The sequence below is a fragment of the Python bivittatus genome, unplaced genomic scaffold, assembly GCF_059951505.1.
Source record: "Python bivittatus isolate LINGU-HERP-01145 unplaced genomic scaffold, Pbiv_v1 ctg000700_np1212, whole genome shotgun sequence".
Classification (NCBI taxonomy): Eukaryota; Metazoa; Chordata; class Lepidosauria; order Squamata; family Pythonidae; genus Python; species Python bivittatus.
The window spans coordinates 21,615,544-21,637,436 of record NW_028277098.1 but is presented as its reverse complement, the minus strand read 5'-3'; the positions used below and the strand labels follow the sequence as shown (position 1 = coordinate 21,637,436).

The following is a 21,893-nucleotide window of genomic DNA, read 5'->3' as shown; positions in this document are numbered from 1 at the left end:
CAGACCACTAATGAAATGGAAATGTCACCATGCAGAAACAAATACTGGTCCTCAAAGAAGATCTGAGGCTTCTCAGTTTCCAAGTTTTTCCCCCAATTTTCTACTATCTAAGTCAATTTTCTTTTTATTCCTAGGGTGAAGTTGCAAGCGTGTATAATCAGTATGGTTGCAGAGATGTAAGTACTATTATTGTATCTTTTTTTCCTGCTCAAAATTACATAGAAGCTTAGGTACCTTGCATGTTTATACGTGGGTGTCTTTAGCTTTGGCTTACCATGCTGTGTAAATCTTCCAGCCACTATGGTTTGTTACTGTTACATGAGAAATTGGCCACTATATGCTGTTTCTAAGTTATTGATTATATGCTCTTCCACTAATGACCAATCAGTACATTAAATAATAAGGTATTTCATTAATACATTTAAATAATGTCATTAATTTCTTCATGTAAATATTTTTGTGAGATACCTTTAATGAAGATTTTATTTACCAACCTCATTTAGTTTTTGCATCCTGCTGCAGTAACACACCTGAATCAAAATATGGAATGCATTAATCACCAGACAGTAGTATTATTTCCTCAATTAAAACTTCAGTAGATTAACCTACTATAGCCAGATCAAATGCATCCAACCTACCATTATGTTATAAAGATTCTGTCATGGTATAAGCCGCTAATATTTACTTCCCAACAGAAAACAGTTACTGGCTGTTAAGAGTTGAGCTACCTATTCTGAAGGTCAATTTTTAACCAAAATGGCATGTTATAAAGTACACAGTACCATATCTAAGGCAGAACTTAGTTTTTAAGAATTAGACAGCTGTTCAGCATTTTCCCATATATGAAATATATTTCTAACATCTACCTCAGTTTATTAACTATCAAGCAATCAACACACAAGACTCTATCATCTTTCTCATTTTTCATTTTAGCTGAAAGTTCACTAAAAAAACCCTTTCATTTTCCCCCTATTTCACCACTGTATCTTGCTGTCTAAAATAACTTCAGGAGGCCAAAGTACTGAGGGTTCATAGTGAATTTTAGCCTTTCTGAATAAATGTTGTTCCTGTCTCCATTTTCCAAATAGCAAAAATGTGTTTAGTCTGTGTGTTCAAGGGTAGAAAATGGTGGGAGCAAGGCATGAAAGTCAACACCTCAAGGATCAAACACCTCTGCAAAGCTTCCCTTGAGTACTCAGATCTGTAGGTTGGTGGTAAATGACTTCAGCTGAATCTATGTAGGCACTTCCCTTCAATTTGGGACTCTGATAAAGTCAGGTTCAGATGTTTTAAAATGTGTCCTAAGGGGTAAGCTCACAAACCAAGAGTGCTAGGGACAGGAATTATATGTGTGCCCTTACTTTCACCACTCATTTGATCTTAAGGTATGTTGTGTGCAAGCTAATGAGGTGCAATGGCCTGTTCTTTCTCACTGAGATTAATAGAATTTTGTTGCTTTTTAATGCAGAGTGGGGCTGACATTAGTGATCAATCATCATATGGCCAGGTAAGAATTACCTCTCCTTTAAATATATATCCCAGATCAACTTTTTTAATAGTTGAATTAGACTTGTAACAGATACAAGTAGTAATGTAGAATTGCCATGTTTATAAGACCTATGTGCAAAATAGCTTAGATTGACTTCAACGGTTTCCAAATGATTGTGTGATTTTACCCTAAGAGAAAGATACATGAAAGGCTGACTAGTTTTATCTAGAAGGCATCATGTTGAGGAAGACTGTTTAACCTGTTAGAATTATATATTCAACATTGTGCAGAATTAAAGCAAAATAGCAGTTTTATAAGCAAAAAAATTAGCATTCCTATCTAAGAAGCAAACTGAGGAGAAGAATGTTGCTAAAATACTGAAAGCATTTTATATCAAGGAATTTAACTAATTTATATATGTGGCTATCCTATTTTTCACAGTCTGTTTCCACCCGTACAGATTCTAAAGGAAAGGTATGTATGTTTTTTCCGGTTAAATTGGAAAGTTGATCAACTTCAGCAAGTACAAATATTATATGTCTTTGGTTGTGTGGATATTAGCATATTACCATACTGACATTACTTTAGGATGTAGTACATCCAGTGATACCCACAGTTTTAACTTTAAATCTCAAAATGCTTCCTGATAAACTTTAATATGGAGTTGTTCATTATGGCTATATCATGATTTTTTTGTCATTGTTCAGTCTATAAAGGTCTGAGGGAGGCAAGTGACAAAATGTGTGTTGTGACATTGTGACAGAAACCCCACCTCTTTACGGTTGGGTCTGACTGCAGGCATGTTTTGTCCTTTTTTTCATCATCTTGATTTGTAGTGGATGCCTAGGCTTCAATCACTGCATTCTGATTTATCTCCTTTTGTCCATTTTTTTTTCTTTCCAAGGACAATTGATTTAGGCAAAAGATCCAAAATAAAAGCACAAATCTTCCAAACAGGCAGTGTTCTATAATTATTCTCCTAATAAGTTTTGAGGCTTACTCAGCAATTGTGGCCTGCTTAAAAACAGTGGTGAATAGAACTATGAGTTAGTATGATGGATGAGCCTAGCTGGAAGTTGCCTCAGCAATTCTTTAAAGCTGCCTTACCCAACCTGTGGACCATCCTGACTGAAGAATTCTGGGAATTGAACTTGCTTCACACATTTGAAGAGTGCTCAGGTTGGGGAAGGCTGATCTAAAGCCAGCTGAAGTTGTTTTAAGTGGACAACCACATTCTGAATCTGAAACATAGTGCGTTTCATTTCCTTTGAAGGAAATGCCTGAATTGTTGAATTGTTCACCTTGCCCCCAAACCTTGTCCCAGTCCTAGAATTCTGCAAATTCTGGAAAAAAATTTTTTTTCAGTCCTAGAATTCTGGGGAAGTGGACTTCCTGCCAGGGTTTAGTCCTGAGTTAGGAGAAGATGTTAAAACATTGCAGGAGGGACCTGACTACCTTCTGCTTTCTCAAGAAAAGCTTCAGTCACATCCGAATCAGCTTCCTGCCCATTGTAAACTGTAAGGGACAGAAATCATTACAGTAGGGTGGTTCTGGAAAGTAAGTTCGTTGTTGTCTTTTCTGTTATAGGTGATAACCTACCCCAATAGCCAGCCCTTCCCACCTGAGGTAAGCTAAACCCTTCTTCTCTGCCACCCTGCTACCCTAATCACGTAAAACCTCATATTTGGGGTCATAGCAAAATTTAACATCTGTATCTCTCTGCTCTGTGCTTAAGAGAAGGCGGACTGTATATACCAGTGTTTCTCAACCTTGGCAACTTTCAGATGCGTGGATTTCAACTCCCAGAATTCCCCAGCCAGCCTTGCTGGGGAATTCACGCATCTGAAAGTTGCCAAGGTTGAGAAACACTGGTGCATATCATTCTGACAGACCCTAGTCTAGTGAAATACAGTACAGTAATTAGAAATGATGGAGGCTGGGTGACGTCTTGAAACTGGGGTTTGCAAGGCTCCAAGTGCAATTTTCAGAGCAAAGAAGTGGGTGTGAGGCAATAGAGCCCAATACATCTTCTGTCTGTTGCCTCTGGCAAATACTTTTTTCCCAGTGATGTTCCCTTTCATCTCAACTGAGGAAAAGGGCATCTGGAGGACAAACTGCACTGAGATTAGACACAGATGAGAGAGAGTTTCGCAGGGCCTGTTTTGCTGGACTAAGCCAACCTGTTTTTGAAGATGAACCAGTGATATCACAAGCTTTGAAATAAAAGAAGGCGGCAATGGAAATGACATCACATTAATGGGTTGTAATGTCTGTTTTTTACCTGCATTAACTCTGGAGTTAAAATTCCTTTTTCACCATTAATTTACACTGTATATGTATAGTTATTTAGTTTGGAGATAATTCTGCAATATTTGGGGGTTATGTTCCTAGGAGCTATTTAATGCCAACCAAACTTACCTATAACGTTCTTAAGCTATTGGAGAGTATGTTTGATGTTAAATTTGATAATCTTGACATTTCATACAAAATATTTAGATTTCAATTCCTACAAAATTCTTAGATTCAGAAATAAGATGTAAGCTTTGCTTACTGTCAGCAATTGTTTCTTTGTTAGAAAAATAGCCATTTTAATATCATATATTATTATGTTATCAGAAAAATAGAGTATTGGAAAACAGTAATAACCAGCTGTTTCTTAAAACCTGTCATGTTGCATTGGCAGAACAAATATTGCATGGTAAAAAAAATCCTGTTTCCTTTATTATGAGACATAAGTGGGGGTGCAAAAAAGAACTTTTCTTGGTAATCAATTCATTTTTTGGAATGCATTATCTGGAGAAAAATGCACAGAGAGACAAATTTTGCTCAATGAGTAAATATAAAATTGCAAAACTAGCTAATTTCAGATCATCTCATGAAATATGATTGACAACTGCTGTAGTATGATTTATAATTTTATGGATTATAAAAAATTGAATAAATATATTTTTTAAAAGTTAGACAATCCCTCCCCATTTCGTTTTAATATCCATATTCTTTGTGAGAAGCTCTTCTGTAGGTTAATAATTGTTTTCCCCTTTTCCAATAGCATGACTTTTTTTCACCAATATATACAATATCATCTTCAGTACTTTATTTTTAAATTTTCCCATAAAATATGGACAAATCCTAGACATATCCACCACCAGCTCACTCCAGGCTTCCTCTACTGTTCCTCTGCATTTGCTTTTTCATTCATTTTATCTTAATAATTCACCAATCCCCATAATACAGGTTTTTGTCTTGGGAGGAGGGAATCTGTGACCTATCAGGTGGATTGTGACTTTCATCAGTCCAGGTGATACAACAAACTTTGAATAGTGATGGGAGTTGCAATCCGACGATACCTAGAAATGGGTTTCCCATTTCTTAATTAAATGACTAGTTTGAAAATTTCCTAGCATCAAGTAAGTCATTAACATATAAGCATCAAACCTATTGTATCTGCTTAAGACATCTCTGTAGACTGCAGCAGAATTTTGGGGGAAATATTCTAAGTTCACATAACCCTTGCAGTTTGTTGACAAAACTGCCTATTCGACACCCCCATTCACTTGTATGTACTAAAAGCAATCTATTATAGCATTATAATTATCGCTTTGGCATAGGTATGGAAATTATTTTCAGGGAACTCATATTGAAATCTAAGAGTTCCCTGGATCATAGCTGAAAATCACTGCTCTACTTTATCAAATTTCCCATATGGATTTCATCCTTTTCCTATAAATTAAATTAAATTAGTTTCTTTTTTCCTTTCCCTTTTTTTTTTTTTTTTTTTAGAAAATAGCAAGTCCCAAATACAGTGGAGTCATCTACTCCCAGGTAAAAGAATTCTTTTTTCATTCCTTTTTAAAACTGGAATATTTCTATCTTTCTCAGGAATGCTTTGTAATTAGTAAGAATAATGATTTAACATAGTGATCGCAGACAGTACTTTTTGCCTTTCATTTCTCTGCACCCTCACTTCTTACAATTGTGATCAAGTGTATAAGCTTATGAAATAAAATACTGTTAATTTGGTCAATGACTAGCAAAATTTGAAAACAGACCACACAAAAGTAAAATCAAATGGGTGAGATAAAATACTAGCATAACAGTCTCTATAATAAAAATACAACATATACTTCTATAATGGTATGTTAATTACCTGTGCAAGTATAAATGTAAAATATTACAATCTATGAGGTAAAGATACATAAAACAAGATAGCTAACATGTAATAAACCTGAAGTGATGAATAAAAGAGAAGTGGTATATAAGCTCATCAGTTTAGGATAACACCTCAGCTACCGAATCCGTAAAACCTACAGAGCACTGGCATTCCCCAATCTGGTGCTTTCCAGAACTGTTGGCACTGCTTGTATCAAGAATCTGGTTTAGGCCATAATAAATGTATCAGCCCTTACCATATTACAAAGCTGTTTAATACATTAATTAACAATGAATATCATAAAAATGCCCTTTTGGTACATTTTTACAGAAAAGCAATTAAATCCCTGTGATTCTCTCTCCACAGGGCAAAAAGCCTCAGAGTGGTTCTTCAGAAAGCATCGATATCACAATTCAGGTAACTATAATTCAGACGTGCTTAGCCTGATTCAAACATGATCATGTATCTTAAGAGGACTACAGCAAGTAGGGTTGGTGGGAAATGGCACCGCTTAGATAAGTTCAATATAGTACAGGTAGTCCTCGGGTTACAATGGCAGTTGGGACTGGAATTTCCATTGCTAAGTGATGTCATAACTCGCGATGTCATTACTTAGCGACAGCAATCCCAGCACTCCCTGTTGCCATCATTAAGGTAGGATCATGGTTGTTAAGCGAGGACCTCCTCGCAACTTCCTGCTGGCTTCCAACAAGCAAAGTCAGTGGGGAAGCCGGCATGAAACCACAAGTCTTAGGTGGCTCGTACGCATGCCAGTGGGCAGGCAAGTGGCTACTGCTGGGTGGGGGAGGGTGCATGAGTGGCCAGGGTGTGAGCACAGCAGAGCCGGGGGTGGCTGCTGCCAGGTGCATGAGAGTGAGCAGCAGGGCCAGGGGTGCCTACTGTGAGGTATGCAAGGGTCTTGGGGTGGCTGCTGCCAGGTGGGGGGGTGTTCAGAGGTGGCTGCTGCGGGTGGGGAGGTGCTGTGGGCACCGTAGCCAGGCTTCTTGGGGGAAAAAGCCATAGTCATGTGAATGACTTGCAACCTTCCATGCCAGCTTCCCCATTGACTTTGCTTGTGGGAAGCCAGCAGGGAAGGTTGGAAATGGTGATCATGTGACACGGGACACTGCAACCATAAGTGCAAGCCAGTTGCCAAGCACCTGGATTGCGATCATGTGACTGTGGGGGGTGGTGGGATGGCCAGAAATTCGAGGACCGGTCATAAGTACCCCTTGTTTAGCACCATCATAACTTCGATCACTGAATGAGTGGTGGTTAACAGAGGACTATCTGTATAGTTCTCAGTGCTTTAGAAGAGAGGCAAATATGTTGAGGAGGAAGCTGTGGCTTGAATAGAGACCCAAAGTTCCTTATCAGGGCTGCACAAAGCAGTCCTTTTCTTTGTGTGCCCTCCCTTATTTCTAAAACGAAATGAAGCTGCCACCCAAGCACCAGAATATAGGTTTCTGCAGGTGTTTACTGCTTACACAAAATTTACCTCCATCTATAGAACTCTTAGCTAAGGCCTTTGAGTGACACTCTGTGTCATGAAGCATCTTGCTTGAAGTAAAGCGTAGGCATCTACACAGTCCCATTTCTCATATCTACTGGACAGGGCTGCCACAATCCAGTGTGCAAATTGTACACCACACAAGGGCATCGCATGAAGGGGAACACTAGTTGCAAGGTAAAAAAACAAAACAATAGTCGGATGCACACGTACATGGCTGGAATATTTAAAGAATTGTTGGGTGGGTACAAGTGGAATTCTGCACAAGAGTGGTTTGTATGCCAGCAGCGCCCCTGCCTCTAGAATGGCCTTCCCCATTCTGGGACCCTCCAGATTAGTTGGACCAAGTTTTGTCATCTCCTACCAGCATCGACAATGGCTATTCTAGATGACAGGCTGAGGAAGAGGGGAGGTGACGTTGCAACAGGCCCACTAAAAAAGTAAATGATCACTTGCTTGGTTTCTTGTTTTTCTTCACAGAATGGACAGAGTGTCCCAGCTTGTGATAAAGTAAGTGTTCTTTTCCATCCTACATTATTTTAATTTATGTCTAGATACTTATATTAATGTTCTTTTTTTTTTTTACTTTATGTAAGACCCCACCCCACCCCCCAGACACATCTTTGCCTTTCCTGGGTCAGTTCCATGAAACTGTAAAGTGGGAGACACAGATTAACTGAACGCTTTTAGTTGCCTGCTGGTGTTCAAGTGCATTCCATGTCTTAGGACAAATGCTGTTTTAATATTCTGTTTCTCAATGAAGTAATTGGTGCAATTCTCTTTTCCAGAGTTCATCTTCATATAGCATCCAGGTTTGCAACCAGGTAAGCATCTCTGTGTCATTGTGTTTGAAGTGATTTATTTTTCTGTTTACAGTCGTGTGTCTGTGTAACCACTGAACTGATTTCTGCTTCGCCTCCCATAATCACATGCCAAGTAGACAGTAAATTAAGGTCTTCTCAGGGTAGCTTTTGAGAATTGCCATCTTCATAATCAGAAAGACAAAGCACCTGAAAGGGAACAGCTAATGAGAGAAGTCTTCAGAATTAAATTTCTTGCTTGAATAATAGATTTTTAAAAATGGGTTTCAATTAGAAGTGTGAGGTAGAAGGTAAATACTGAAAAGCCTTTTCTGATGAGAAAGGAGGTTGAGTAATGAGATTAGTCATCCAGAAAGGCTGTGATGTCCATCGCAGGAAATTACAAAAATAAATATTGGTTAGGAGTGATTTGCTATTTGGACAGATTAAGAGTGCAGACAAGGCTGCTATTGTGCAAACACTGTCTTAAGGAAAGTCTGTCTTAAGGAATTGTGTCTACAGGCAATTGGACACTGTCCTTTTCCATTTGTAACCTTGTTTTTTTTACCCCATGAAGAAGCTGGACCATGTGAACAGTTAAAATGTTAGGTTCTGTCCATCTGAAGCACCTTGAGTGGCCAGAGAAACAAATGGCAGCTTTGTACATTTTGGGCTACCTTTTCTTATCAAGAGCATCACTTTAAGACTGCACCGATTGCTTCCTTAAATCAGTCCAGAAGATATCTCAGTAACAGCTGGATTGACACATGTTTTTCTTTGCAGCTGGGCCAGTCATCAGGTTCACAGAATAGCAGCTCCTTTGGCACACAGGTACATACACTTTCACCATTCCACAATGAATATAGAAGGATTTGCCACAATTTCAGCAAATATCAAAGGACTGGTAATTGTTTTCTGTAGGAACCTCTAAATCTGTACTCCCCAATTGGTGCCCTTCAGATATGTGGAAATATATCTCCTAAAATCCCAGTCACGCCCAATCACCAGGCTGTCTTGGAATGAATGATAGTTGTAGTCCAACACATTTCAAAGGCAGCAATTTGGGAAAGGCTGTGCTAAATCAAATCTCTGGGTGAATGGCAATGTTTATGTCTGATTATTTGTAACATCAAGCTCTGGTAGCTTTTTTTAGGGAAAAAGTTCCATAGAACTGAAGCCATTGCACAGAAAGGCCGGTTCTATGTCCTTAGTCAGGTGACATAATCAGCAAATATCCACAGGGGGTTCAGAACTGGCAAGATGGCGGATGAAGTGTCACAATGCAAGCCCTACCCTTTTGAATGTGCTTGTTATATCAACACATGTACAAAAGAGGCAGGTGTTGCATTGCAATGCTCCATCTGCCATCCTGCTGATTTTAACATTCAGTATTATTATGGTTGATCTCACAGTATTATTATGATTGATTGCAGTCAGTCAGATGTTTAGACTGGATTTGGCATTTTTATCCACCTATTGTGTCCTTCCCAATCCCAACAATTATTGTTATTAGTATTATTATTAAAAAATTCTCATTCTGTTGACTTAACTTGGTACTATCCAGATATGTTCATTCCACATTTCCTAGTATTTCTTGGTCACTATAGGCAACAAGTTTTATGAGAGTTGCAGTCCCAGGACATTAGGACAGAGCTAGTCTGGGAGAAGTTGATTTAACCATAAACCCATTTTTTTCCACAAAGTAACTCTATTCGTGGATAGGAAAGCCTCCTACTTTTTTTCTAACAAAAAGAATAACATGCATATCCCTCATTTCTGAATATTCACTTCATTATTAATGTAACCTTTCTCATAATACTTTGTTTACAACTGTTGATTTCCCCTTAACAGAATTATTTGCCACTTCACTACTATTTGAGGAAGCCGTCATGTGGGATTAGATCTTTTAGAGCTGCATTTCCTAATGGCACTGACACAACTTTTCCATCCCCACATGCCGCCTTCTTTCAAGTATTACATTAGTGCTATGGGATCTAACTTCAGCAAAGCCCATCAAGTACCATTTTTGCAGCTATGAGTAGTATTTTTAACTTTCTAAAACAATTACTTGGTTTTTAAATGTCCATACTAAACTGGAAAAAAATTAGGAGATGCTGAATGTTTGTGGAAATTATCATTATCTAAAAATTACAGAAGCACTCACAAAGGTCTATCCCAGGTGTGGACAACTCCTATGAATCCTAGGTAGCATGGCCGATAAAGAGGGAAGATGGGAACTGTAGTCCAGCAAACTCTGGAGGGCCACATGTTGCCCATCCTTGATCTAAACTTTTTTTTATAAAGCTTGCCCTACTCTGGCCTTTCAGTTAAGCCATTTGTGCTCGTTAAATGGTTAGGTATTGATGAATGAACGTAAGCCATAAATGTTATCCCGATAATAATGGGGATGATCAATGTCTAAAGTGCACCTACAAAGTATGGAATATCACATGGTACTCCTATGGTAGGTGCAAGTATGTATCAATTGGCTCTCTCCAGTGTGGTGCCTTATAGATAAAGCAATTATTCATTGTGGGATGAATAATTGCTTTATCTATAATCCTCAATCAGCAGGACCATTGCATAATTTATGCAATCAGTAGAATCCTGGTTGATTTGTATTATATTCAGTTGTAATTACCTTGCTTTTAATCATTTGGATTATTTCTTTGTTGTTTGGTATTCGATACTCTTTATATACTAAAAGTATATTTCTGGAGCATAAGTAAATAACTAGCCCTACCTCTACAATTTTGCCATAGGGTTCAAAACCACAAACTGGTTCGTCAGAAAGCATCCGTATTACTGTACAGGTAATTACAGTTCAGTTTCATAGAAAATTTGGAAGGAGAAATATAGTCTGTCTCAAGAATGTGTGATGCAATAAGCCATCCTAGAATTTAAAATAATTTCTTCCTTCACTTTGATGTCTTAGAACAAGAGATATACCTATACCGTGGGGTAAACTATGTGGGAACAGGGGTGGGTTCTTCCCTTACCCTTCTGTGTGAGCTACACCATGACCAATGATGCCCTGGCTGGCATCTCCACTTTCAATTAAATCTGCTTTTAACAGAATAGATCTCGTTATTTGGTTAATAACAACACTATGACTTTTTTTTTTTAATGGCAGGGTCAGCCATCAGGCTCCCAGAGTAGCAGTTCCTTTGGCGCGCAGGTATATATAATGTTACTGTTCTATATCAAATGTTGGTTAGTTTCTGAAAACAAAAATGGGTTAGTAATAGCAGAGCTGGTAGGGTTGGGCAAGGCTGTTCGGCGCATTCCTAATTTGATCCCATGAGTAGTCTTACTGAATATTTTGCATTTGACAGAATGCTTGAAGATGTGGTGCACCATATTTTGCTGCTTTATGCAGATGACAAGATGGCACCCTTCCCTAATCCATGTAGAGATGGCAGCTGAATCTTAATTCAGCACAACTGATGAGATAGGGTCCTCCACTGTATTAAATTCAAATAATCTTGATAGGGTGGAGGAATGGGCTGAAAGGGATAAATATAATTTAACAGAAATAAGTGCACAGTTCTTTACTTAGGAAATAAAAATTCACAGGGATATCTGGCTTGATAATAGTGCTTGCAAAAAAACATCTTAGAATAGTAGTTTACTGTAAACTGTATGTGATTCAGCGCTATGATGTGGCTGCAAATAAGGGAAAGGCAATTTTAGGTTGACTCAATAGAAATATAATTTCAAAATCACAGAAAGTTGCTATTTTGGCAGTGAGGTCCACTTGTTGTAGCAGCTGGAAACTGCCCTCCCGCAAAGGTGGCACTGAGTTGAACATGGACCAACCAACATCAAACTCGGGCAACAAGCTGGTTGGCCAATTCCTGTTGCAACCAATGGATCAACAGCTATATACAATGTATAATTGACATGGACATGAAGATTACCCAGTTGGACCTGGTTGCTGCATTCAATCGTGTGAAACGGTGTTCATTGGTCTGAAAAGTGGACCCTGCACCTGCTGAAAAATGCTAGGAAGAAGAAGAAAAAGAAGGCAGCTGCTATTTCACTGTGTCCTGCATTGATCAGACCCATCTTCAGAACCTTATCCAGTTCTGGGCACCACACTTGAAGAAGGATTCAGTGAAATTAGAACACATTCAGAGAAGGACAATGAAGATTATCAGGGGATAAAAACTAAACTGTAAGAAGAAAAATGGAAGGAGTTGGGTATATTTAGTCCTGAGAAAAGACAACAGGGGTGATGGTGGTGGTGTATGATTGCACTCTTCAAATACCTGAATGGCTATTACATAGAACGTCAGGTCCTGTTTTTTCTTGTACCAGAATGCAGGATATGGAATAATCGACTGAAATTATAGAAAGGCAGAATGCCAGAAAGAACATCATACCACTAAGAGCTGTTTGATAGTGGAACCAGTTATCCAGAGTGATCGAGGACTTCCCTTCATTGAATACAGTGACTAAACTGCTATCTGTTGTAGAAACTTTAATTTGGATTCCTGCCCTGAGCAGGAGCTTGATCTTGGCCTAAATGGCCCTTTCCAATTCTATAGATCTACAAAATGAGATGAAAATACATAACACTTACAAATGAAGGATGTCAAGATTCACCATAAAGTTTTATGAATAAAGCAGTCCGTTGCAAAATAAAAGACTTGTTCTAAAGCCTTAGACTAGGATGTCATCTGACAGGACTCAGGAGGAGACCCTTTTCTGCCACAGTGCCCACCCTTTGGAACATCATCCCCCTGGAGGTAAAACTGACCTTCCAGAAGAGCCTTGAAAATATGGCTTGGCATCTGGCCTGGAGAACTGATTGACATTGGTGAAGAGCCTGCTAACTGGTTGTACTTCTAGGAAAATGAATGGTGCTCTCCCGCTGATTATATTTTTATGGTTTTAATGGTTTTATTGTTTTTGATGATTTTTGTGGTTATCTTTTGGTTGATTTTGTATCGTTTTCTGGAGTTTTAACTTTGTAAGCCGCCCAGGAGTGAGCTATATAAATTTCATAAATAAATTTTGAAAAATTATGTGCTGCCTAAGATCAATACATTTTTGTTTCTTGTTTTTGAAATCAGGGGGCATCATCTACAGGTGTAAGCAGCTCTTGTGGTCCGGTATGTACTTTTATTCAATAGTTACAAACTTGGCTGCAGAACTGTTTATCTAGTAATAAAACAACTTGGTGAGAAGAATATGAAACTCTTCCAGAGCAACTTAAGTTGTCTTTTGCTATTTCTGATGATAGCAAACCATAGAAAGATAATTATCACAAATGTAGTAATTATTTGTACTTGGCGAGTTTTATCATTAATAAAATAAACTTCTATTTTAAATAGGGGGTTACAAACGACAGCAATCTCTGCAGTAAGGTAAGGCACTTTTTCAATATACATAAAGTTTTATTCCAAAAGAAGCTATGGATTTTTATCTGTCTAAAATGACAGTGACTGAAATATAGCTTATGGCAGTCAGGTGCAAACTGACAAGTGGGGAAAGTATGGAATTTTTTGTTTGACTTATATTAGCTAGTTTTCTCTCTGCTACTTCCTCCAAGTGTATTACTTCTGATAGACCCATCATAGCCCGGCTAGGGCAAAACATTGGGGAATAGGGAGAGAGGTTCCAGCAAAGAAATGCAGAGTAGGAAGAATTCAGCTGCTCTTCCTTTACACAGAATCACAGCCCACCACCCCCTGCTTATACATGGACACAATCCCCTAACCCTTTTAAGAAATCCTGGCCTATTTTTTTTCATTTTGGATGGGATATTTCTCAACCTCAGGAGCTTCAAGTTGTATGAACTTCAACTCCTAGGATTCTTAACAATGGCCATGCTGGCTGAGAAATTCTGGGAGTTGATGTCCAAACATCTCAGAATTGCCCAGGTTGGGAAACACTGCTTTGGTCCACACATCTATAGAGAAAATAGTTTTCTGATGAAATCATAGAAGTAGAAAAAATTCAAAGCAAATGTTGGATGCAAGAGATTCTGAAATGGTACTCAGCAAAAGACTGTGAAAAAGGACAACCTCTTACAGGAATTCTAGGAACTGCAGTCTCACCACCATTTGAAAGACTGAAGGAGACCGTGTAAAGAGAAGATGCAGTCTTCCAAGTATGAAGCAGCAAGGGCAATTCTCCTTCATGCAGAAAGAAAAGAGAAGGTACCGATTCTACACTGTGATTGTTTCCTTGCTTCTCCCCAGGGCCAGTCGTCGTCGTCATCATCATCATCATCAAGCACTTACAACCAGATAGAGAGATCCTTTTCCTTCAGCAGCTTCTTCCTAGTTATATGATATGAAATACTAAGTTCAGACACGTCCTTTCTAGGAGAGCAAATCAGGAAATGCTCATAACAAATGCCACAATTGTAAAACGTGATCAGAATTTGTGTCATTAAAGTTGAGTTGGGAAATTAGGAAATGTTTGGTCATTTTAGAAGAGAGGAGTTCAGAAAAATATAATAATTGTGTATATTATTTGTTTTTCCTTGGTTTTTCCCACACAGCCTATCACAAAGCATTTACTATAAGCAGATAGCAACTTTTTCCTGTGTATATGTGTGTGAGTGTGTTTTTAGAGTGATGATACAGATCTCCCAAAAGCCAACTGAGACTCTTTTTATATCTCTTTCTTTCAAGTTAGATTATTATATAGATATTCAAGTAATTAAGGAATTGTGATCAGAGAACATCCAAAGATACATAGGTTGGAATCCAGAGTCATATGAGCAGAATTTGCTCATACAGTAGGACAACTTTCTTTGTTCAATAGTTCATCTGAAAAGTCTACAAAGCAGAGAGATAGAAAATCTCTTTCTGCTGATGGAAGCAGTTCTACCAGTGGATAAGTTAATTGGTTTTTATGTATGATGCTAAGAGAAACTCTCAGAAGCAGTGAACTACTAAGCTTTTGCCCGCTTCCTTTTTATTTTGATGGTTTGCCCCTCCATTATTTTTTCTAAATTTGCTTTACACTCTGCTGTGACAACTGACCAACCTGCCTGCACACAAGTTTCTGATTTTTATACTTTTGAAAGTCAGTTAAATCGTTAAGAGTTATTTTAACATTTTTTCTTCTTCTCTGTTGATTTTTAGGCTGGTTCACAATTTCAGGACAACAAGAATGCCTGTAATACGGTATGCTTCTTTTCGCTCGATTTATCTAAGAGCTATATTTTCAGTTGGTAATGTAACATTTTATATTAACTAGATTATCACCCTTAAAGCTTGGAATGACAACAATTTTGAAAGCAAGGCATGGGGCAATATTTCAATCTATGTTATAGAAAAGCTTGACGGTAACTTCTGTTTATCCTGACACCCATTTTCGTCACGCTTTTCTTGCCTATAATTTGGCATATATTCCACGGCTGACCTCTTCTTTGAAGTGATCTCAGAGCAGGATAGAGAAATCCACCAATTTCAGTTTCCATTACCTCTCATTTTACCAAGCTCAGCTTCAACTCTGTTTTTCATTAGTTCAAATACACATGTCATATACTCTTCTTCTAATGTACAGTTCTTAGCCAAAAATGCTTACGATATTTCTGGATACATTATTTTAATTTATACATATTATACACATTTTTCGATTGAAGAACTGGAACACAACTTGCAGAAACGTGCAAATATGAAAATCTTACATTCCATTTCATGTTAGGAATTAAAAACTGGGTACATATGCATTAAACTATGAAGTAGGCTGGGGAAGCCTATTTTACGGGATGTCAAGATGCAGCCAGTATGTACAAACCATTTTCCCCCCATATAAATCTTTAATGTGACATTATCCCTTTAAAAGAGAAATTGCAAAGATTAAAAATCTGATCATAAATTTGAGCCATTGTGTACTTAATATCTCTTAGCTCTTCCATGATTTTCTTACTTGAGTTCTCTTGACAAGGCTGTAACTACTCCAAAAAAGTAAAAAAAAAAAAATGAATTGATTTGAAATAGTAGCAATTATTTGTAATGACTGGCTCACTGATTTTTTTCTACAGGGCCAAGCATCTTAAAACTACCAAGTTGGAAAGCTTGTTTTTTTTTTACTTTTTCTTTCTAATTGGTGAACAGTTCTTGAGACAATCTCTCTGGAAGAATTTATCAGAAGATTTCTATGGGTGCTTTCAGGCATAAACATAATGTTATATTATTCCCTGGTGTCTTCTCTGCTGATCTTTCACAGTTGGTAATCAAATGTGAATGCTTCATCATCATTTTAGGGCACTTCCACCCAGCCATGTGCCTATGACCCTTGGCAGCAATTTCTCAGTACTGGCTGAATGTCCTTCTCACTGCTATGCTCAGTTGTCCCATCAAGCCAGATAAGGTTCCTACTAGCTGGTCAATGAAAGGTACAAAAAATAGCAGCCAAATGGCGCCTTGCACCTTCTCTTCTACTTCCTGCATCACATTTGTCCACCACCACGCCAAATTCCAATTGGCCACTGTGACAGGAAGGAAGGCAGAGCTACCTCAGTGCTGTGGCATTTTGGCTTGCAGGAGGAAATCACAGGAAGCTGGAGATGGGAATTCCCGCTAAGAAGAAACAGCTTGAAATGATATATAGCAAACAGTCTTTTGTAGCTTTTCCTCTGGAACAAGACCTAAGCCAGTAAATAATTAATTATTTATAATTATTTGTGGGGCTTGGAAGCTAAGCCAATAAACAATTGTTATTATTTATTGGCTTAGCTTCCAAGCCCCACAATATTGTAGGGACACAGAGGGCATTGTTGATTACAAGGGCGCCATTCCTATCCAATTAATTGATAATAAAAGAAAAAAGTTACTGATTTTTCTTTGGTCTTGTGGCAGAGAAAGTCAGGAGAAAAGGGAATACCAAATCATCTAGATACATACTACAGCCAAATCCACTCTGTTTTTCTTAATTTGAATTGGCAAGACCAGGTTTTCAGCTGGCATAATTTTGTAATTCAGACAACCCTTCTGGAGTGTAACAATTTGGTTTACTGTGGTCATTTGTGGAGAAGCAGTTATCTGATTATCTCTGGGGAGAACAGAAATGTGATGGCAATAATCACAGACATTAGCAAAGTAATTACTAATTTTATTTTATCGTTAACTCAGGCTAAAGATGCATCTTCTTACAACAACAAGAGGTGCTGAGTGGCAAATGTAAGTTCTTACTGCCTGGGAATAGATCTCAGCATTTTTCTTAAAATGGACAGTGTCATAGATTGTACGTCTCATGATTATCTATGGTAAATTTTGCTGGCAAAAGCGTTAACTAGTTATGGTTCTGCACGAAGTGTAAGCACCTAATTTGTTCTTGCCCTCTCTTCCACTGTTTCCTTGGGTCTTAGATAAAACTTGATTAGATCACATGGATTCCTGGATATTTATCTAGCTTCCCTGTTGGCAGCGCCAGCCTGTCTAAATAACCACCACAACTGTTAATGTTTTATAAGCTTAACCAAATAAAGCATAATCTGTAAATGAGAATTCATCTACACTAGTAGCTTTATGGATTCAGAGTGTCCTGGACTGTTCTGTGATGAAGAGCCATAATTTTCTGCCACAGTTGGAAGTTCTGGTGATAATGGTTGTGGGTTGTGGATTGTATTTATTTTTGCAATGTCTATTCTTTGGATGCTATATGATAATGAATAATATCAGCAATAGCTTTATAGGTTGTCCTCACTTACCAACAGTAATTGGGACCTGGAACTCCGTCACTAAGCAGTGACTTACAGTGGCAGTTCTGGCAATCCCAGTTGCCGTTGTTAAGTGAATCTCACGTGGTCATAGTGTCCTGCAGTCATGTGATTGTCATTTGCGACCCCCTGCCAGCTTCCCCATTGATTTTATTCATTGGAAGCCAGCAGTGAGGGTCACAAATAGTGATCACGTGATCGTGAGATGCTGTGACATCATAATTGAAATCCAGTTGCTGAGTACCCAAATCGTGATCATGTGGCCATGGGGACCTTGCAATAGCTGAAACCATGATCACCCATTGTAAGTACACTTGTTTAGCACTGTCGAAACTTTGAACAGTGACTGAACAAGTGGACGTTAAACAAGGACTCCCTGTGCAGCCATTTTTATAGAGGCAGAGAGAGACAAAAAACCAAACATCACTGTTATTTCCAGTTAAGTGAATTTGAAAAATGCAAAACATATGCTTTTCACAATAAATTACACAGTACAGCATGTAACTTAACTATACTTGGTCATTATGTAGTCTCCAGTCTCCATCCAGCCTCAAAACCTCATCAGCATTCCAGAATAGAATTACAACAATGGATGAATGCAATATATGGTAAAATAATGGAACACATATAGAAGTTTTGAGAAAGTATTTATTTCACTGTGTGTAAAAATCTTAGACTTAGGATGCTGCTCTCAAATCAATCACAATATCTTCCCTTTATTTTTGTTTATTCTTCCTTCCAATGGAACCACTGAGGTTTATAATAACAGCAGATACAGATCTCATAGGAACCCTCGCACATCCCATAGCACGTTTTTGTACATAACATTATCTTCACTGCCCACATCGTATTGAGCCACATATCAGTTCATGGCTCATAATCATAACAAGTCACATTCTCCTTTCTCTCCTAGCTTGTCACTGCTGAGGAAACTAAGGCGATTCATAGCAAAGATGGGGGCAACAACTGAGACAGTCACAGTGGTAGCAGTTAGAGATGGTTTAACCCAATATGACAGTGTCCAAATTCCCCACACATTTGATGTATGATATCAAATCTAAACGCACTGGATGATTTATGAGTAATGTGCAAATTGTTCATGGCCCATTGGTCTGCTTGTGATATTTAGCAGCTGAGGACCCCATTGATGCAAAAATGATGTCCAGAGTAAATCATTTGACCTGAATCATTAACAAAAAATGTTATTAAGAAAAGGCTTTCAGTTGTTGTTCAGATGTATTTTGGGGGTGAAGGTTAATAAACTGCTGGATGATACGGTTATATTTCTGTGTTATAGCTATGGATCTGAAAATACGAAGCATGCCTGCAGCTGAAGAAATTATACAAGTCAAGCCATAAGAACGATCTCTGTGTAGAGGGAAGACTGAAGTATTTTGCTGAACAATTACTCTGAAAAATTACCTTCTATATTGTTTTCCTGGGACATGGTGCTATTGAATAAAAACGTTAACGGTGCAAGCCAAAACGCTGTTAAGGAAAACAATCAAAATAATATTTATTCTACAGTGGTCTGAAGTTTTCTCCTCACAAACCCTGCATGCCCTGATAAATTAAACCCACCGTTTGACACTTGCTTTCTCGGTTTTCCTGACACTGTGTTTACCCCACTGAGCGTAGCTTATTTCCTGCTGAGTCAGCCACTTTAACTTCCGCTCTAACTGGAAAGCTGAACTAGGATCAGCGGTGGTTATTTTATATGTTCCAATGGAATAGTCCCAGTTGCACTGAAAAATGAGATGTGGGTGCTTTTTAACTTGTTCATAAATAATCTTGGCTTTAGGGTAAGCAGGAGCTGGTCAAATGTATAGATGAGACCAAACAATACAGGGTGCTATAAACTAAAAATGATAAACATTTTCAGTGTTTTAAATTTCACCTAGTCTTCTATAGTGAACCTGAAAATCTAGCTGATGTAGATATAGAGGCATTTTTAGATACAACTGATCTTCCACATTTAGATTCCTTACAAGAACAGTTACTCGTTTGACTACAGATAAGATTTAAAAAATGATTTTGAGTATGACTAATGGTAATTGCATGGCTTTCCTATGGAATGGTATAAAACTTGCTCCTACACTGTGTCAACTATATAACAACATTTTTGAGAACAGTATTTTATCTTCATTCATGAAGCGTATGTCACAGTTTTAGTAAAACGTGGTAAAAATCATATGTTTTGAGCTATTGTCCTATTCCTTGATTATCGTAGATATTAACATTTTAACTGCTCTTACAGTCAATAGACTTCAACTGTTTTCTTCTTGGGACAGGAATGATCCAGTTGGGTTTGTCAAAACTAGACATAGTTCAAATAATATTTGGCTGGCAGTGGATTTAATTGATCTGAACAAAGACAGAAAACACAAAGCTGCAATTCTACAGTATCAGTTGAATGGAAAAAGATTTTGATAAAATGTATTGATGGTAAATGTATGTTACCTTAACTAAATTTGGATTCCAGAAGGATCTATAAAATGGGTCCAGATTTTGCATGCAGTCCCAGATCTAAAGCGACAGCTTCATGTACTTTTTTATTGTATAAAGACAAGGATATTTACTTTTTTCTTTGATTTTTGGTATTTGTTTAGAACTCTTAGCTTGTGCTATCAAACAAGATAATTACCCTTGGGTTGTACTGTATAATTGATTAGAGTATGCATTGACATTATATGTTGATGATATTCTGTGTTTGTTTCGGAACTTCATTCACTGATTCAGGTCTAATGCGCTTGATTAATTGCAGGATACTCTGTTAACTGGTCTAAATCAGAATTGATGCCAATAGGCAAAGATTAGTTTATGTACTGAATTTATTAACTTAGGTATTCTTATCCCATGTTATATTTCTCAAATAAATATATTAAATATGAATAAGATATCTAAAGAAGTTTCCTTGGATGTTGTAGATGGGCATCTTTAAAATTTTGGGGTGTGATAAATACCCTCACAATGAATCTAATTTCCAGGATGCTTTCTATTTTGTGCAGAATTCCCATATTTATTTGGAAAACACTGAAAAACTGTTTTATAAATGTGTCCGAGTTTCCTCAGTTCTGAATATATATATATATGAAAACGGTGCAGGTTTCAGTTAAAGATGGAGGCTTTTATTTCCCAGATCTTATTACGCATTCTTTCTGAGTAGTACCAAATTTTGGACAGCTTCGCTTAATCTAAATTCTCCTTCCTGGTCTCTTTGAATATTCATACATAGCACTGTTAGTTAATTGGGCTGTTTTGGGTTCAAAATATAGATTTAGCTTCTGTCAATATTATGTTGATTAAAAATTGCAGTATACTATTTCTGGAAAATTGCATTGTGGCATTTTTTTCTCACACCAAATGTATGCTATAGACCTTAAAATTGATTAAAAACTAACCAAAAAAACCCCTATTATATGGAACGTTTGTATGATTTTTACTTTACTTTTTACTTTAGTTCAATGGTAAGCATGAATTGTCATCATTTCCTATGTTAAAAGATAAATATCACTTGTCTGTTGCCACCAACTGGCGGTATTTACAACTACAACATTTACCGACAACTTGACTTGGACTAGTGGCACTTCTGAATAATAATTAACACATGATAATTATATCTTGAGAGACAAAAAAGCCCAGAATTAATTTTTATAAATACTTGTGATCAATACATCAATTTGATATACAAAGTTTAAAGACTGAATGGAACAAGGAATTGGAGACCCCATTTCATTTAAACAACAGTGAACTGTTTTAACTTCACTATAAAAAAGTCAATAGATCTTAGATTACAATTTATTTTGGACTTATTGGACCCCATTCCATTGTATAGAAAAGGAATAAGTAAATCATTGTGTTGCTGGATATGCAATAATGCTTCATTAAAGTACATGTTTTGCAATGTCATAAGGTTATTTTCTTGGAAGAAGTTATTGCACATATTAATTTGAATTTGAGACAGGGTTTAATATTTTCAGACAACCATATTCTTTTGATCCACATATACTGTAGGTAGTTCTTGACTTACGACCACAACTGGGACTGGGACTAAGTGATGCAGTCATTAAGTGAGTCGCGCCCAATTTTGTGACCTTTTTTGCCACGGTTGTTAAGTGACTCTGGCTTCCCCCATTGACTTGTTTGTCATAAGCCCCCTGGGAAGTTCACAAATGGCAATCACATGACCCGGGATGCTGCAACCATCGTAAATACATGCCAATTGCCAAGCACCCAAATTTTGATCATATGACTGCAGG

At 37.6% G+C, this 21,893-nt stretch overlaps 1 protein-coding gene across 1 annotated transcript in view; it reads left to right on the top strand.

The window, feature by feature from the left end:
• Positions 1 to 21,040, top strand: part of LOC103054457 (uncharacterized) — a 57,206-nt gene extending 36,166 nt beyond the window's left edge. The window contains exons 10-25 of the mRNA XM_025164269.2: positions 135 to 176; positions 1,469 to 1,507; positions 1,931 to 1,963; positions 3,077 to 3,115; positions 5,270 to 5,311; positions 6,006 to 6,056; positions 7,630 to 7,659; positions 7,938 to 7,973; positions 8,733 to 8,780; positions 10,712 to 10,762; positions 11,083 to 11,127; positions 13,028 to 13,066; positions 13,289 to 13,321; positions 15,053 to 15,094; positions 17,048 to 17,095; positions 18,932 to 21,040. Of these exons, the coding sequence (XP_025020037.1) occupies positions 135 to 176; positions 1,469 to 1,507; positions 1,931 to 1,963; positions 3,077 to 3,115; positions 5,270 to 5,311; positions 6,006 to 6,056; positions 7,630 to 7,659; positions 7,938 to 7,973; positions 8,733 to 8,780; positions 10,712 to 10,762; positions 11,083 to 11,127; positions 13,028 to 13,066; positions 13,289 to 13,321; positions 15,053 to 15,094; positions 17,048 to 17,086 (609 nt within the window). The 3' untranslated portion in view covers positions 17,087 to 17,095; positions 18,932 to 21,040. The remainder of the gene's footprint in view (positions 1 to 134; positions 177 to 1,468; positions 1,508 to 1,930; positions 1,964 to 3,076; positions 3,116 to 5,269; positions 5,312 to 6,005; positions 6,057 to 7,629; positions 7,660 to 7,937; positions 7,974 to 8,732; positions 8,781 to 10,711; positions 10,763 to 11,082; positions 11,128 to 13,027; positions 13,067 to 13,288; positions 13,322 to 15,052; positions 15,095 to 17,047; positions 17,096 to 18,931) is intronic.
• Positions 21,041 to 21,893: the final 853 nt, after the last annotated feature.